The 18895-nt window shown below is 47.2% G+C and overlaps 1 protein-coding gene across 3 annotated transcripts in view; it reads right to left on the bottom strand.

Moving 5' to 3' along the window:
- ITPKB (inositol-trisphosphate 3-kinase B) overlaps window positions 1-4982 on the bottom strand; it is a 112334-nt gene extending 107352 nt beyond the window's left edge. The window contains exons 1-2 of one of the 3 annotated variants that reach the window (XM_073338692.2): window positions 4632-4982; window positions 239-2257 (exon numbers count right to left, since the gene is read on the bottom strand). In XM_073338692.2, coding sequence (XP_073194793.1) covers window positions 239-2083 — 1845 coding nt within the window. In that variant the 5' untranslated portion in view covers window positions 2084-2257; window positions 4632-4982. Of the gene's footprint in view, window positions 1-238; window positions 2258-4148; window positions 4470-4631 lie in introns of those variants that run through there. The other 2 variants (XM_073338694.2, XM_073338693.2) reach the window with 2 other exon arrangements.
- Between the last annotated feature and the right edge of the window lie 13913 nt (window positions 4983-18895).

The following is an 18895-nucleotide window of genomic DNA, read 5'->3' as shown; positions in this document are numbered from 1 at the left end:
CCCTGCCCGTCATTTACCTGTCCGCAGCCTAACGCAGTCTGGCATGGTGAGCAGCCAAGTTCCAGGATGGGGGAGCGAGGACACAGGAGAAGCTAGTGGGTGGGCTACGGTTAGGGAGGCTGGCCCTGGTCCCAGGCCCAGCATTGAGAGAAGGAGCCATGGTGGAGTCTGGGGTACCAGTACTAGAGCCAACACTGGGGACCACAACCCCAGGGAAGCTGCTTTGGGCTGGACTTACCACTCTGGGTTTGTGCTGGTCCAGGGTCTGCAGGAAGGGCGGGGCCTGATCCAAGGTGCGTTCGGGGTCGCTGGAGATGTCCTCCTCGGACTCTTCCCAGGATGAGGAGAAACCAGTGGAAGAAGCCGAAGAGGAAGACAGCTTCCTGATGGGCATGTTCACTTGGGGGCTCTCCCCGGCCTCCTCCTCCTGACCCCCTAGGTCAGTAATGATGACAGCAGGGATGCTGCTTCCGCAGCAGCCCTCCCCCAGGGGTTTCCCCTTTTGTTCTGTGGATGCCACTGTCACCAGCAGCTGATGGTCTCCAGGGTGGTCCTGCTGCAGCCGGGCACAGGCTTGATCCACTGCTCCCAAGGAGCTCCCAGGCACTGGGCGCAGCTCCTCCGCAGAGCCAGCCCAGGCCAGCAGACTCCTGAGCTCCCCCCAGCAGCCAGTCCTGGGGGGGCAATGCTGTTCTTCACCCCTCCCTTGCTCCGGGGCAGTTGAAGTGTCCAAGCCCCTTGATCCACAGTTCTCGCTCCCCTCCTCTGTTGATGCAGAACCCTGAGTTTCTAGGGACACTCTGTCCTGCTCCATGATCCCTGAGCCCTGCGCGCTGTGGGTCCCCTCTCCTCGCTCCATCACCCCTGAGCCCTGCGTGCTGTGGGTCCCAACTCCTTGCTCCATCACCCCTGAGCCCTGCGTGCTGTGGGTCCCAACTCCTTGCTCCATCACCCCTGAGCCCTGCGTGCTGTGGGTCCCAACTCCTTGCTCCATCACCCCTGAGCCCTGCGTGCTGTGGGTCCCGGCTCCTGGCTTCATCATCCCAGAGCCCTGCATGCTGTGGGTCCCGGCTCCTGGCTCCAACACCCCTGAGCTCTGCGCTCCACTGGACTCACTCCTCCTCTCCAATTCTTCCGAGCCCTGCGCTGTGTGAACCCTCTTCCTGCTCTCCATCACTTCTGAGTTCTGTGCCCTAGAGGACCCGCTCCACTTCCCCCACTCCTCTGGTCCCTCCTGTTGGCAGGATCCTCTCCACTTCCCCCTCTCCTCCGGTCCCTCCTGTTCGCAGGACCCGCTCCTCTTTTCCGTCTCCTCCGCTCCCAGCGCCCTGGGCACCCCACCGCCCCTCTCCATCTCCTCTGTGCAACGTGCTCCAAGAGTGCTGCTCCCCCTCTCCGTCTCCCTGGCAATCTGCGCCCCACAGAGCCCACCCCCCCTCTCCGTCTCTCCGGAAACCTGCGCTCTGGTGGGCTCATGCCCCCTCTCCATCTCTCCGGGATCCTGCGCTACGCGGCCCCAAATCCTCCTCTCCACCTCCGGCCAGGGAAAGGGGCTTCTCGGGTCCTTGTCCTCCTCCTTCCTGGGCGCTTCCTGTGGGGCTCCGCCGGGGGGCCGGCTGCGGCGGGGCGGGATGGGGGACGGCGATCTCCTGCCCAGCCGCGGGCTCTTGAGGTGCAGGGTGGCGGAGCTGTGCGCCTGGATGTGCGCCTCGAAGAGCCCCACTCTCTGGTTCACCTGCACGTTCTGCAGCTCCCGCTGGCGGGGCCGCGCCAGCTCTTCCCTTCCCAGCCAGCTCGGGCTGCTGGGCAGCCTGCCGCCCCCGGGAGTCCCGGCGCTCCCCGGCTCCTCTGGCGGCGGCTGCTCCCCCTGGGGAAAGAGGAAGGCCGAGCTCCTCCGGGGGCAGCTGGGGCTCCCAGCGCCCGGGCTGAGCGTGGCCAGCGGGCAGCAGCTGCCGTGCCGCTCCGGGACCTGCAGCACCTGCCCCAAGGGGGGAGGCGTCTTGCTCCGGCTACCGCCGCTCTTCACCTCGTTGCTGCTATTCATCATCACCAGGCTATTGAGCGCATAGCAGTACACAGCCATAGTACTGAGCCCGGGCGCTCGCGGGGGAAGCCGCCTCCTCCTTCTCCTCCTGGGTCAGCCTCTGCCGGGCAGCCGGGGTCCTCCCTGGGCCGGGGGCAGCACCATCGCCTGGGAAGCCGCAGGGGGGCAGAGGAGCTGGCCTGGCCCTTGCCCAAAGCTCCATAAACAAATCAGCTGGAGAGGAGAGAGAGAGCCATGAGCCTGGAGCCAGGAGCAACAGCGCTATGGGCATGGGACAAGGCACAGACTCGGCCCATGAGCAAAGGGTAAGTGACTGTGGTGTGGTTTGCTGTGGCCCTCCGCGTGCTAGGAGTCGATTATGTACATATATATCTACTGCCTCTGTGTGTGTGTATGCCTCAGGGCCTGAATCCACTTACTGTGTATGTGTGTCTCACTCTATCTGAGTGTATCCCCACCTGTGTCTATTTGCTCAGTCCCTGTGCATATCTGTAGCTTTGTGTATGTTAGGTGTGTCTCTCTGCAAGGCATGGAGTATGCCAAATATACCTATGTATACTACTTCAGGTGTGTATTTGTATGTCTCTTCATCTGGTTACATCTGTTCCTGTCTACTTCATTGTTTGGAGGGGTTTCTGGCTGACTCTGTACAACTTCTGCCTGTGTATTTCTACTGCCTTGTGCATGTGTTACCTGCATTTGTGTGCACGCTACATCTATTCACATTAGCTGATCAAAATTCTTCTGTCAAAACTGATTTTCAATGGAAAACTGGAACTTCAACTAAACAAAATCTTTCACAGAAATGTCTGCTTTCTGTGGAAAAATTCAACTTTTTGTTAAAAACACACACTTCTTGTAGTTCACCTGCCTCATGGCTCCTATCTCCTCTTGGCTCCCTCTCCATCCACACTACATCTCTCAGGATGGACTGGCTCAGCAAGTGGGCAAACTATTGTGTCTCAGGAGAGGCGCGCAGCCTGGCCAAGGAGCCCAGCCTATAGAAGAGAATGGGGGCATGAAGCACTCAAACTACAACTCCCATACAGCACCACAAGAGAATTTCTAAATAACAATTTTCAAGTTTTGACTAAAAGATTTTGGCTTAAATATGCGTAAGTACTGGTGTGCCTTTGTCTATGCTGTGGGTATGTGTGTATATGTCTGTCCCCATATGACATGAAGATCAAATTAGGTTCTCCTTAGAGAATGTGTTTCTTTTCAGTGTAAGTGTGGATAGGTCTATATGCCTTTGTGTGGTTTTGTTTACTATGCATCCATATGTCTGCTGTTGGCTCTCTGTGTTTGTGTGCATCTGCATGGCTTTGTGCAGTTTCATGTATGTTAGATCTAGATGTGTTTACCCTGTGTCTGTCCCCACTGTGTGGTATAAGATTGTGTATGCATCTCTTGAATTAGTCTTACATATACTCTTGGGCACGCATGTCCAGTTTGTGTTCCCTGTATAGACATCTGGATGGGTGTGTGCTGCAGCTCTGTGTGCTTTTGTGTGTATGTGATTCTTCCTGCGTGGGTGACCCTCTGTCCATGTGTCTTCATCTGTTTATATTAGCTCGGTGCCTCTCTTTGTACATGTATGTTTGTATGTATAGCTAGAATTACGCCTTCTTTTCCCTTTGGAGCATTTGAATTCTATGTATGAAAGATATGCATGAGTGTGTTGTGTGTAAGCGTCAATGTTTATTTATATGCACGTGTGCATACACAAGCTGTAGATGTAAATGTACTGTGTGCAACTGTATGTCCGTGTATATTTCTGTGTGTCCTTGTGACTCTATCTGCTAAATGCCTTTGTCTTGCGTATTAATATTAATTAAAAGGCATCTATTCGCTCCGGGGTATAATTTGCAGCGGTGTGCGTGTACAGCGGGGTATACAGGTGCCTATGCATCTCTAGAATTACAGCCTGCTGCTCGCACTGGCTCACGTTGTGACAATGTGCAAACGGGTGAGTGTCCAGGTGTGTGCAGATGTCGTGTGTGTGTACATGCCCATCTCTCTCGGAGCGTTCAGGAGAAATACATTTGAACGCCCCTATCCTGCTATGTAGTGGGAGAGCAAACCGAGAGCCCTTCATACTCACGTCCTGGCCGGAGATGCACTGTAAGGCGGACGGCTGAGTGGTTTTGCTGACAGCTTGCTTTCTCCTCCCTGGAGAGAACTCCAGAGCGCACACGAGCCTATTTGTATTTTTCTTGTAACCAGTTCACAGGTTTCACAGAAAATGATCTAACTGCCTTTTGCCACCACCATCTTTTCAAACAGGCATTTGCTGCTACCGCTCCGCTTGCCCGAAAAGGCAGGTATTTTGCTCCTGCCTGCAGCATAATGCACGAGCTAATGCCAGGGGGTGAAAATACTACAGTTACTCACTAAAGAGTGAAGAAGGCGGCTTGAAATGGCATTTGCATAGAGGCACGTTTGAGAAACATTGTGAAACGTGTGCGACTTTTTTTTTTTCCATGATCCAACCCCCCTGCCCTGCTGTTCTTCCCAGATAAAGAAAAATCCGCTTAATCGAGAGAAAGCCAAGGGGAAAAAATCGAATTAAACAGTCCACCCTTACCTGGTAGATCAGGGACTCATGCAGACTTCACAGTCCTGTTAGTTCACATCCCCTTGAAACACCCGCAGGAACTGAGACCCACACAAAATGCTCCAGAAATCATTTCCTCATCCAGATCAGGATTTTAAAATGTAGCCGTCTATATTCTATAGGAGAGGGGTTTTAAAAAATGGGCTAGTTTCTTTTTTGTTGACTCGTGGGGGCTTGCCTTCACCGGTCTGTTGTTTTGCTAATTGATGATCCTTTCCCCGCCAACCGCGCGATCAGCCTTGTCCCTTTCAGCTTTGCAGTTTCTTGAATGTTTGTTCAATGTGCGATTAAAAGCGAGCGAGCGGGCGAGCGAGGAGGGGCGGGGAGTAGGAAGGCAGGAAGGAAGTTGTGAGCCTGTCTGGGGTTGAACTCAGCGGAACAAGTTTCATTTTTTTCTTCTTCTTTTTTTTTTTTTTCCTTTCCTTTCTATTGCTTGGCAGGACCGCGGGAGGGAAACACTAAAAAAAAAAAAAAAAGTTTCCATTGTTAACTAGCAAAAAAAAAAAAAGGTTTCTACTTCTGTGGGTTAAAGATACACGATCCATTTTCCAACCTCAGCTTGATCTTGCTATGTATATCACTTGCTGCACTATTTTAAACCCTCAACTTCAGTTCCTTTTTCACAAAGAAGATCCCTGGGTCATTGCCTAACCCACACATGGGCTGCTGTTTGCATCTAATACACACCCTGCTGAGCTTCCAAAGCTCAGGAGGCAGTCCTAAGATAGATACCAGAAATAGTAATATTGTAAGAAGCTTCAGAACAAGGTGGGTTCAAATTAATTCTCTAACCTAAGTAGCATATTTTATAACCGTAGCTTTCAGGATTCTAATGCCAGTACTTGGAGGGTTAGATGCACCTCTGTGCAGAGGGCCTGCTCATGGCCAGTGTGTTTAAGGCCATTTCAGTTCTACCTACATCCTGTTTTGGAGCCTTAAGTGGTGCCTAGGGTTGTGTTGTAGTGTCCTTCGGCACAGGGGTACATTTCTCCCAAAGTGAGGACGTGACTTGGACTGGATGCTCCCCTGCCCCTTGTTGGTTATTTGCATCCGTACAAAGAGGGTGCAAACCACTACCTTTCCAATGGGGTACCTACTTTGCCCTGATGGAAATGACTAAAGACGCAGGGCAATGGAGAATCAGAATCCGTAGGGTAGATCCTCTGCTGATGTAAACTATCATAGCTCTGCAGTAACTTCACTTAGCTTAGGATCTGCCCCCTGTATTTCTGTAGGATTGCATCCTAAAGGAGGGTCTAAAAGGAATCATGGAATATCAGGGTTGGAGGGGACCTCAGGAGGTCATAGAATATAGAATCACAGGGTTGGAAGGGACCTCAGGAGGTCATCTAGTCCAACCCCCTGCTCAAAGTAGGGCAAATCCCCAATTTTTGCCCCCATCCCTAAATGGCCCCCTCAAGGATTGAACTCACAACCCTGGGTTTAGCAGGCCAATGCTCAAACCACTCAGCTATCCCTCCCCCAAAAGCTGTGGTTCCTGATGGGAGATATGTGATACAGCTATCCCACACAGCTCCTGCAGGGCTTAAGCACAACTCCCATTTCGCAGCAAGAACGGGCTCTTGGCTGTGAAAAGGGGTGATATTTAAAATCAAGATAGCCATCTCAAATTAGCTATCTCAATATAAAATCCGTAAGGGAGGCAAGGCACTGCAGTTTTTACCCTTGTGTAGCTAAGATAACGCCGGCTGGTGGTTATAGGGTTGACCTCAACTAGCTACACTGAGGTAAAAACAACCCATGTCTTGTCTCTGCTAGGATTTTATACTGAGATAGCTCTCTCTATGTAAAACCATACCTCATTTTTGCAGTAAAGACATAGCCTCTGGAGTGAACAGGGGCAGAAAGTTCTTTGAACCTGCAGAAGGAGGTGTGGATTGCCAATCTCATAGACACACAGATAGACAGAGTGAGCACATTTTTGTTTTTCTATTTCAAGAAATCTTATTTAGCGCTCTGTGCAGGAAAAGAGAGTATTAGAATCTTTCCACAAAAAGCAACTTTTTCTGCAGTGTCTGAGCTCAGAGGGGCCTAGTCTTCCAAGGACTTAAGCATATGGGTAACACTACTCACATAAGCAGATACATTGAGTTCAATGTGAGTAAAGTTACTCCTGTGTAAGAGTTTGCAGGTCTGACCATTCGTGTCTCCCAGTCTATGCAATGTGTGTGTGTGTGGAAAATTTGATCTTAATCATACATTCAGAAATGCATGAAGATTTGTAGGTGTTCCCCTTAAAAAAATCGGAAGTATTCTACAATGGCATGTTCACATGTGTGTTGCTATGTAGCCATACAGCTGTGTGTGCATATTTTAGACTACTACTTAGGGCTTATTTAGACTAAGGATTTTGCACAAATGTAACCACATTAGTGTACCTACACTAGTAGAAAGCTCTAATGTAGACCCACTGCCCTGGTGCAAAATGTGGCTTGCCTCTGTGTGATCTACCCCAGGATAAGTTACCAGGGCAAGTCACATGAGTTCAAGCCCTATTTTGCACCCATGCAGCACATCTACACTGTGAGTTTGCATTAGTGCAGCTACATTTATACAAAAATCCCCAATGTAGACAGCCTAAGAGTACTGTAATATTATTTTAAAGAGTCAGAAAATCTGACCTCCAGATCTAAATTTCTTCTGAATATATACATCATATACATCACTCTTTTAATCATACAGGGAGTGGTTAATAAAAATTTAAAGAAACAACAAATCCCTCTTAGCAACAAATCCCTTTTCGTGATGTTTAGATAAGGCAAGGAAATTATAGTTTCTAGACCTGGAATCACATAGGGGCCATCATTATATGATGAAGAGCAGATAAAGTTCAGTGCACTAGTTTTCCCATCAAGTAATCTGCAGAAGATAGGCCTATGGTGTACATCAGTTAGACTAAGTGGCAATCACAAATCTAACCAGGTCACAAAGGTAGACTATTTGGTCCTATGGAGTCATATTCTTGCTATGTAAAAACATGAAGGGGTGGGGAAATAATATTTCTTTCATAAGATGGATGATCAGTTCTATTATTATTATTTTATTATTTTATTACTGTAGTACATAGGAGCCCCAGTCATGGACCAAAATCCCATTGTGCTTGGTGCTGCACAAACACAGAATAAAAAGACATTCTCTGTTCCAAGGAGCTTGCAGTGTAAATATAGTAAAAGTAAAATTCTTAAACAACCACAAAAAGCCTAAGTCAGTGGCAAACCTACTTCAGTGGAAGTAGGACCGGGGTCCAAATCCTTCACATCTAAGTTTATACCCCCTGCTTCAAAATAAAAGCATTGTACTGCAGGGGAGACACTGAATGGACTGAGAGGATAACATACAAGCACCTGAACCTACAAACCGTTACCCATGCCAATAGTCCTTACTCACATGGAACATTGCCATTGAAATTAACAGGACTACTCACCTGAAGAAAGATTTGCAGACTCCAGACCTATATATTCAGGAAGCAGAGTGGAGACAAATAATGAAAGCAGGCCATAGAACTGAAGGTGTATAAAAGACTCCCACTGACAGAGGATAGGAATATTTTAGGAAGAGAAACTTCATGATTCTCAAAGTTAATGATAATGTAGTATTTTTTATCAGTGAATCAGTGAATTATACATAGGTTCTAAAGAAGAGTACACTGTAAAAGTCAGCAAAACTGATACAACCCTCCCCCCCCCCGTCTATTTATATATCATCCTATCTAATAATAATAACAATCCCAAAGTATCCTCATTCCTAATGGAATTCTGACCCACTTTTGTTACAAGATCCATCTCTGTTAAATAACCAATCTCTGTCAGTCTCTTGAGTGGTTGCTTAAGAAAGTTTTCACTGTGTATTAAAAATGAATTTTCAAAACAGGTGTGCTTGTCACTGTTTAGCTATCTCTGCAACTATGAATGGTGTTTACAGCCTCCCAGTGGCAGATATTTTATTGATTCTTCCCAGCAGAAAGACCAGTTGTATACCAATAGGAAATATGAGTATGTAATAAATGTGGAGTAATTCCACAGAAATCAACAGACTTACTCCACATTTACCTCACTGTAACTGAGAATGAATTTGGCTAATATTTTATTTAAAAAAAAACCCACACATGACCTAACAGGAAATACAAGCCAAAACTAATGTTGAGGGTTGGCAACTCTTCATGAAGCATGAGCCTTCCTGTCACAAGAATGATACACTTCTGATCATTCCAGGGAGGTAGAGTGGGTTGGTGGGTGACACAAAGGAACGGGAATAAGGGTCTAGAGTGTTATTCAGTTGTAGTCCAGTCTCCTTTGCATTGCTTCAGTGGCTTAAAGGGGTCAGAAAGCAGACACCTCTGCCCAGCTGAGAATTTCTCTGGCATGGGACAGCTCTTAGCTGGGTCATAGCTGGCTTACCAGATGACCAGGCCAACATCTTCCCCCTCATGCATGTATTTGGCTCCCAGCATGGGGAGAATATTAATGTGGGAAGAGGGCGTGGCTGGAACATTGCGCTCCAGCTCTTGCTCAATAGGCATATGGGCCCAGATCTTCAAAGGTATTTAGGTGCCTAACTCCCATTGGCTTCAGTGGGAGTTAGGTACCTAAATAGCTCTTAGAATTTAGAGCTGCCTCTAGGCTCCACTAACCTACACTGGGACTCAGATCAGTGTAGAATCACTGTGAGAATCAAGGAGTCAGTTGTGGCTGTTTGAGAGCTGCCCCCTCTCTGCTGTGCCACCTAGAAGCTCAGTGAAGCAGAGAATCTGATGCAAGGATTTCTAGGTTCTGTTCTTAGCACCACTGCTGACTTGCAGCTTGATCTGGGGGATGTTATTTTTTAAAATATCTTTCTGCCTTAGTTTACCTGTCTGTGAAACAGATATAATATCTACTGTGCCTCACAGGGGTGTTTATGGCTCTATATCACTTGATGTTTGTTGCGTACTGTGAGATCCCTCAATGAAACAAGCTATGTGCAAAGTATTAGTAGTAGTACTCTAAGAACATGGGGCTGGATGATGTGTTCTAACTCTTGTAGCAGGGGGTTGGCGGACTCTGAAAGAACTCAAGTGCTTTGATAGTTCTGTTTGAAAGGTATTATACAAGAGCTAAGGAACAGAAATTATGTATAGACATACACATGCAGAGAGACAGGGTAAAAGAAATTCTGTGCTAGGCTTAGGCACCCATCAGAGATCTGAGACATTATTGTTCTGTTGGGCACAGAACATTCATGCAGAGGGTACCTTCATTGTTTCATTAGGTAACATACTAAAATGTGTGTGTGATTGTGAAGACACACTGGTTTTAGGCTCGTGTAATTCCATTGAGTTCTGTAGAGTTGTTCCTTATTTAGCCAAATGTGAGAAAAGAATCAGGCCTAGGTCTGTAGTATGTGTGTGTGTCATAAACACATTTTACTGTTCTGCAATAGATTAGCAAGTTGACCCATAGTTCCTACTTACTATTAATAATAACGTATACAGCTGTATATCTGTGGTGTGTCCTATGAGTCAGCATTAAGGTTTTCTTTCTTGCACAGGCCTTCCACAGAGCATTACAAAAACACAATAAACCATGCATATTTTTATGTTATTAAAAAAAGGATGCAAATGGAATATATCTCATTCATTATTTCTAAAGCTACGAATGTTGTACAAAAGTACCTGGAAGAGGGTTTAAAACGCCAACTGTTCAAATACTATTTCAGTGCCTGGAAAGGTTTTTCCTGTTCATCGGTCACAATTATTCCATTGGACTGTGACCATGTAACCATAATTGGACAGCTTTGCATTTGTTTTAGATAATTTTTATTATGGCAGGAAAAAGGCAAGCTGGTTTTTTTTAAGAGTCTGCAACATGTCATGTGAGGTTTTTTTCACCCCAGCTGGCTTGGTTGCTCTCTCTGTTTTTGTGAAATATGATGGATCTATCTTACATGACTGTGGATTATCTCAGCCATGTACCTTTTTAGGGATGAGCTGAACAGGAAATCACAGGAAATGTTGTCAAAGTTTCCATTCTCTGTAATGCATGGCCTCTGCTTTTGGAGAGAAAGAAAAAGGGGGAGGGGGAAGAATTTAGGAAGTTTTGGTTTATAATTTTAGATCCCACAGTGGGAGATGGACATTTAATGCATGTAATTAAAAATAAAGCACCAAGAATCCATGTGGGAATCTATTGTTACATACAGCTGAGGGTCTGTGGCATAATACATTTTAAGGATTTACCAAAATATTTGTAATAAAGCACGCACCCCAAAAAGAACAGCTATTCCTCACACTCTTTTGCGTCTGTGAAAGGAAAAATGTCCAGATTTGACTCTGCACAGCAGATTTTAATAAACTGGCAGCTCATGGGTGATTATTAATAATTTTGAAAACTAAGGTAATAAAGCTAAGAAAATATCCTTAAATGAGGTTGCTGGACAGCAGTGTATTTTTTTCTGTATACAGTGCTTCTCATTGCCAAGCAACAAATTGCAAAGGCCAACAGACCTCTGATCCTGAAAGACAACTTGGACTACAGCACTCATGAAAACCACCAGTCCTTAAATGTAAAAGCAATTGGCTCACGCAAGAACATCTTCCCCAGCTCGAGTGAAATCCATATTCTCGTTCAAGCAGGGAAGGTCACTGCTTTTCCCTGAAAAACCAGAGATGGGCAAAACCTCTATGAAAATAATAACATATACACCCTGTAGCGAGGGGGTGTGGTCTCCCTCCCTCACGGACGGGGAGAGAACCGCAACCACCCCTTGGTGGGAGGAACTGGGACACCCGCAGCCACCCTGCCAGAAGCAGAGGAGTGGGGCAGGAACTGGAAATATAAAAGGCAAGCCCTCCAGCTCAGTTGGGGCAGAGCTGCCAGAGGAGCAGGACATCTCTCTCCCACTCCTGGAGCCCGGACCTGACGGAGGCTGCTACAGTGCCAGAGACCCAGAGGGACTGCCAGAGCTGCCAGACACCGGGGACACAGAGGCACTGTTGGGGCTGCCACTAGCCATTTACCCGAGCAAAACCGACGACAACCCCTGAACCCCCTGACTGGGAGTGTAGGAAGGAGCCCATGGAAGCCAAATAGGGTTCGGCCATGTTACTGACTGCAGGCTGACCAGCGTGTTGCGGCCAGTTTTCCCCGCTGACCCAGTGGTGGACCACTCTGTTGCTGTTAGGGCCTTGGGCTGGGATGCAGTGGAGCAGGTGGGCCTGTGTCCCCCTGCCCCTTGCCACCCCACCCCTGGGGGTGGCAGCCTCCCCACCTTTAGGCCAGGAGACCTGCATTGGTCTGACACCCACCCGAGCTAGGACTCCAGATGGTTTTTCTGGCTCTCCCCGTCTCCCGCCAGAGAGCTAATCCCTCCCTAGACTGCTGTGTTGCTCTGCCTGACTGCAGGCCAGAGCCCTTAATTGATTATGGTTCCACCCTTATTGATGGCTCCGGGCCTATAGACTTACTGCTATCCTGCCCGACTGCGGGCCACAAGCGCTAACTGTGTGCTGTCCCGCTCTGGCTGAGGGCCAGGGGCTCACAGACCCAATTGCTGCCCAGCCTGGACGGCGGCTTGGGCCTATGAATGGTCAGCTAATTCCCCCCTGAACAGAGTCGCTCTAGGACCATTGCAGTAAGAGGGTGTGGCCTCCCTTCCTGACAGACAGGAAGAGAACCGCGACTGCCTTACACACACACACACACTTATGCACATGTACACATGCAGTCAAATATGGGATGGGAGTGCACAGAAGCTCTCACCCTGAGCAAACACTCACTCAGCGTGTACATTCACACAGACATGCACACGTGCATACACGCCTAGTCTGAGTAAACACAGTGTGAACTCACCATCACAGTATGAACACATTCATATGTTCTACCCCTTGCTCCACTACCGGGGGGCGTGTTAGAGTGGGAACCTGTGCGTGCGTTCACACATAAACACACACACACAGGTGCACACACCTGCACGTTTCCACCCTCCTCTAGAATTGGAAGGGCTGGCAATCTCTAGAGGGCGCTTCCTCTCATGAGATTTCCAACCCAGTGCTGCAGATTCACAAGATTCAGCTCATTTTGAGAAGGTGGAGTGCTTGTTGTAGTGTTTAGCATGGGACTGGGAGTTAGAGGGTCTATTCCCAGCTCGACCGCTGACTAACGCTGTGCCTTTAGGCAAATCGTTTAGGTCAGGGGTGGCCAACCTGTGGCTCCGGAGCAGCATGCGGCTCTTCAGAAGTTAATATGCGGCTCCTTGTATAGGCACCGACTCTGGGGCTGGATCTACAGGCACCAACTTTCCAGTGTGCCAGGGGGTGCTCACTGCTCAACCCCTGGCTCTGCCACAGGCCCTGCCCCCACTCCACCCCTTCCCTCACCCTCCTCCGAGCCTCCTGCACACCACAAACCAGCTGATCGGGAGGCACAGGGGCGGGGGAAGGGGAGGCGCTGATCGCAGGGCAGTCGGTGGGCGGGAGGTGCTGGGAGTGGTGGGGTGGGGGGCGGGAGCAGGGAGGAGCTGATGCAGGGCTGCTGACATATTACTGTGGCTCTTTGGCAATGTACATTGGTAAATTATGGCTCCTTCTCAGGCTCAGGTTGGCCACCCCTGGTTTAGGCCAAAATTTTCTAATCCAGCTCCCTAAAGGTAGGCACCTAAATCCATATTTAGGTGCCTAAATAAGTAGCCAAATTTTCAGGGATGTGGCGCACCCACAATTCTCACTGAAGTCAATGGCTTTTCACCGGGGATGAATCTGGCCCATGGTGCAATTTTGCTTCCCTGCTTCAGCAAATGCTGCATGATTATTTATTTTTCCTTTTAAAAATGCAAAGAAGTTTTTACATTCTGGGCAGATCATAATAATGAGCTGCTTGAACCGAAATGTCTAGAGAGTAATTACAACCAGCAAAGGTGAAGCTCTGGCCCAGGAGTAAATGTTAGCTACCCATTTCCACAGCCTGCTGGATCAGACTCGAAGCAGGTGGTCAGATTAGACCTATTGGGCTCTGAAACACTAAACTCATTTCTGCCTCGCTCCTGCAGGATGGGAATTACTTCTCTGGCACCTCTTGGAGAACTCCAGGGAAGATTGGAGTGGGGTTTGCCGTTAGAGAACAATACAAAAACCTGGGTCGGGGGAGAAGTTTGGTTTCTGATCCCACAGCAGAATTCTTGTGCTTTCTTCATTCTTTGCTCTGCCTTTATCCTTTGCTGTCTTCCTGACACACCCCTTCATCTGGACCAGATTCTCCTCCGCCACCGCAGTGTGATTCCCTTTAATGTCCATGAGAGTTGTGATAGGGAGCCAGGGAGAATTTGGCTCTCTGGAGTCTATATGCTGCTGCATTAGTATTGGGCCAAATCCTGAGGCCAGTCAGTTGGCTCTCCTTTATTGTCATGTAGGGGAATCTCTCCTGCTAACTCAGAGGACACTCAAGCTGGTTCAGTGAAGGCTGTGAAGCAGATGTTCAGCCATTCTGTGGTTGCAAGTTCATGCAAATAAGCTCTTTGCACCCCTTCTGATTGTGTCTCCATGGATCCGGATCCCCACAATCTTGTATGCAGGAAATGTGGGGGGTTCTGCTGCCTGGGGATAACAGGAGACTCACTTGGGCTGTCTGGTGAGGGGGAAAGGGAGACTGGATGGAGCTCAGTGTGACCCCCACCCCATATATAGTGCTTGTGGAGGGGGAGACTGGGTGAGCGATAGGGGCTACGCTGCCCCCACTCTCATTGCCAAGGTGGAACAGAATCCTTTGCCCCCAAAAGGCCCCTTTGCCAGCTGACTGCTCCATTATTACAGCTGGCACAAATGCTGCCATTCCCATACCCTGATCTGCAGGTGCCTCCAGGAGGTGGCAGAGGGATTGATTTGCAAATGCTGAGACTTGCGCCCACAGCCATAGAACCCAAGACCAGTTTTAAACGTTGGCCCTTTAATCTCCACCCACAGCCAAGTGAGGCTCTGTTCTTAAGGTCGGGCTCCTCAGAAACAGGAGAGGGAGACCTGGACAGAGCACCACAGATTAATGATACAAGAGTTTCATTTGACAAAAGATTTGGGTTTTGCCAATTTCATGACATTTTCTCCTTTCACTAATAACACCTCCCACACTACCCAGATTGTGCAGCTCCAGAGAAATGTTGGATCTGCTTACTGAGAGCAAGCAAGGAGAGATTATGCACAGATCACTTGTGAGCCTGAGGGCAGCTTGGTCCCATACAGGCCAAGGAGGAGGACAGAACAACATATACCAGCCAACACTGACCCTTCCCCCTCCAAACCCCAAGCAGAGTGAGAGACTTAGCTGAAAGGAGCCACAGAAATGCCTCGGAAAAGTCCATTTTGATAGCAGAGACCACCAATGTCCTGAGACACCCGTCTTTTGGGAGGGGGTTGTTGGCAGACATATTGAATCAGAACTGGGATCCACTCCCCAGCCATGCGCCCAAATTTCTGCATGCCTCCGCTGAGTAATTCTTGGAGTGGACATTGAGTCCATTTTATGAAGAAATCTTGTTTCCTTCTGTTTTATGTATTTGACATTTCCCCAAAAGAACAAAATGTTGGAATAACGAATTACTTCCCCTCCCAGCCACATCTGTCATTAGGAGAAAGTTTACTTTACAGCTCTTGGTACATGTTGCAAATGGGGTGGATGGGGCTGAACAAAGACGTACAGTTATCAGTAAAAGAGGTGGCATTTGAGTTATAATCGGGGATTGTCACCAGGGAATTACCATTTGTATTGTTTGGAAAGGAGATCTGTCGGAAGAGCATAGCAGACTGTACATAAAACCCAGGCAGCTGCACTGGCGACTGACGGGGTGGCACTTTCTCTGTGAGCCAGTGAGAAATCAGTGGATGATGCTAGTAGTGAGAACTGTCTTGTTGAAGGTGCAGAGCCTCATTCCCCTGTCACTCACATGAGTGTTAAGGGGGAACAGCTCTACTGAAGGTATAAGTGAGAGGAGAATCAGGCCTGCTGACTTTTTCATGGGACTTAAAAAAAGGGGTGAACTTCTAGCCGCACTGAAGTAAAGGGAAATTAATGGGACCAGCATTTCATGAAAGTCTTGCCCATTTAAGACCACCAGCACTTTCCCCAAGACTAAGGCATTGACCTCAGCATCTTCACCTAATCCCAGCTGAAACATTTACAATTGCCTAATGATATCATCACTGGGATTTCAAAATGGCACATTATTCTTCACATTCCCCACCTAAAAGGGCCTTCAGGTAGTTGAGTGTTGTTGTTGCATTCTCCCCCTTCCCCCAAAAGGATGAGAAGTGATCACTGTACACAGGGGTTGTAAAGGTCTTTGGGATCCTCTGGAATGAGGGGGAGCTCTGACCCAGGAAAACATGTGATTCATGAAGACGATGATAGTGGGGCTGTGGAACGGCTCCAGGGGGCGTCTGCTTGAGGCCCATCTTGCTCCCTGCTTCAGATCTCTCACTGAAGCCCCTTCCTTGTAAAGGGTTTTACTTTGCTCTTATGTCATCACACCCATCTCCTTATTCTCAAAGTGTTGCTCTGGTTTTGAGAATTATTCTGACAACCCGACTCGCCAGTGGTGTAGATCAGAAGTAACATCCCTGCAATCAAAGGAATTATACCAAGGTAAAATGGAGGCAAATGAGAGGAGAATCAGGCCTCAAGCATTCAAAATTAAACCAACAAGGATGGAGAGGGATGGCTGGCTATCCTAACAGAAGGAATTTCACTCACCCAAACACTTGATAGGCTCTTCTCTCCTATCCCTTTACAAGTGCAGTTAGTCCTCCCACTAGTTGAATACACACTCTTCCATGTCCCAAGTTAATTTCTGGTACATGATTAGTTTACAGCTATGTTTAAAATACTTTATTTTAGCTGAACAAAGGAACCGAAGGCCTTGCTGGCCTCTGGCCAGGCTGATTCTTCAAACAAAGATGCAATGCCCACTGCCCTGTGGTTCCACCGTTAGTTTCCTTTCTGGAAAAATTAAATCTTCATTGGCAGGAATCAGGGCAGGAATTTTAGTACCTGCATTTGGAAACTCCACATTCCTGGCAAAGAAAAAAAAACCCAACACATTGGTGCTAACATTAGAGCTGTTGACCTATTTGCCACCAAGAGGTTAATAGCCCCAAAAAGAAGACAGAGCTTAGGGTTAGGGGAACTTTAAGAACCACAAGGTTCAGAACCTAAGTTTAAGTCAAAAAATGGGATGGGTTAGGGTTAGAAATGGTGCCAACCATTAACAGAGTAGTCCATACTCAGTAATTAGTAATGGCCTGGGACAATTATAAAAGTAGCCAGGGTAAGGGTGCTTTTTCCACATCATGTTGTCCCGGCTTATGGTACCCAGAAGTTTCTTGAAGGCACAATAACAACTGGAAACAAGTACTAACTTTGCATTCTTACCAGAAGCATGTATTTGCAGAGCTCTCTGTGAGAATCTAAAATGATGGGAGATGTAAATAAAATAATGACTGAGACTTGAAGTGTCTCATTGATACAAACACTTCAGAAGCCTTCCTCAGACTTTAAAAACAGCCTTAATATTTATTGCAAAAGAGGGAGTGTCCCTCCAAATGAGCAGATGTTGCACACAAGTTTGCCACTGCATCACACAGAGGGACCAGATCTTCAGTTACATCAAGGGAAATTTGGAGACAATGGAATTCTTCTGCTCTGAGACCAGTATAACTGACATCAGAATCTCTCCCAGAAACTGTTGCTCGTGCACTAGACTGGAGTTGTCGCTAAAGATTATTTACTATTTAGAAGCCAAAAAGAATGAAGATCAATGGAGATTGATTATTTAAAGACAGCAGTTCCATCTATGTGGAAACAGGACAGTGTTTCAGTGGATCACATTTTAGCCATTTTAGGAAGCCAGTTATGATGCCCTTTGTACTCATGACAGGGAAGATGCACTAACAGATACACATTAGTTGGATGCATTTGCCTGGCAATTGTCTACAAGTTGGGTCTCTCCTGATATCACAAGATGGGAGGTGTCTAGGGTCACTGGTACAACTAGCTTTCCATAATAAACCTGATGTTTAACTCCTATGCTAACTTCACCAAAACTAAGCCCAGTTTTTCATCCCTGATCTCATGACAGAAAGGCCTTTTTTCAAAGGAGGGGTCAGTCAGCCCAGGCATTTGTCTGAAAGGGTATCTTGGAAAAGGTAGGATGAGATTAGCACTTTGTGAGGAGTTTCTTAATTTTTTCCCCAAACCCTGTCTCAACAATGGATGAGCTAGAAACCCTCCATCTGGTTTAATAGGTTAAACCTGTCATTCTCATTGAGGAAAGGTGCCTTTGATATTTTTTTAAGAAGTCTGATGGGATAATTTTGGAAAAATTCAGATGGTTTTATTTCTCCTAACTTTCAAACATTTTAAATTTAGGTACAAAATACCAACAAAATAAACCTAACGGGATCTTTTGGGATAAAATATCACTTGGTTACATGCAAACCAAAATAGATTAGTTATCACAGCACTCACTTTTCCAAACCATTACAGAGGGATGGGATTACAGTGAAATATTTTACCCTAATAAACCTAAACATTAACAGTTATTGAAACTTTTTCAATTCGTAAGTGTAATTAAGTTATTACAATAATTGGGATGAGGCTGTAATAGCCCCGTACAGATCTAATTAATCCATTTCATACTGGGGTCAACAGGAAAAATCTATTCCACTAGAAGGAACCCAGGAGACCTAGTCCCTAAAATTTAAACAAATGCCATTCTCCTCATCAGCCAGAAATCTTTTATCTTGTCCATTAAATCAGAGCTGTTGTTGAATGCCAGACACACTTGCTTTGGTTGATTCTCTGTTCCATGTAGTAACTGTCTGGTCAGCAAAGAAATCCCACAGTACAGTATTTGTCTGACGTCTGAGGAGAGCAAAGTCAAATACCACTCCTCCTGCTCTGACATGTCCAACAATCGAACAGAATGCGTGATTTGGTGGGGCACCAGCATTGAGCAACACACTGACCTGAGTTATGGTGGTGTACGAAATGAGTGTGCTAGACCTCTAATTCATTTTGATGGCACTTAGAATCATAGAATATCAGGGTTGGAAGGGACCTCAAGAGGTCATCTAGTCCAACCCCCTGCTCAAAGCAGGACCAATCCCCAATTTTTGCCCCAGATCCCTAAATGGCCCCCTCAAGGATTGAACTCACAACCCTGGGTTTAGCAGGCCAATGCTCAAACCACTCAGC

This window comes from Lepidochelys kempii, chromosome 3 (assembly GCF_965140285.1).
Source record: "Lepidochelys kempii isolate rLepKem1 chromosome 3, rLepKem1.hap1, whole genome shotgun sequence".
Classification (NCBI taxonomy): Eukaryota; Metazoa; Chordata; order Testudines; family Cheloniidae; genus Lepidochelys; species Lepidochelys kempii.
This window is presented reverse-complemented; position numbering and strand designations above follow the sequence as displayed.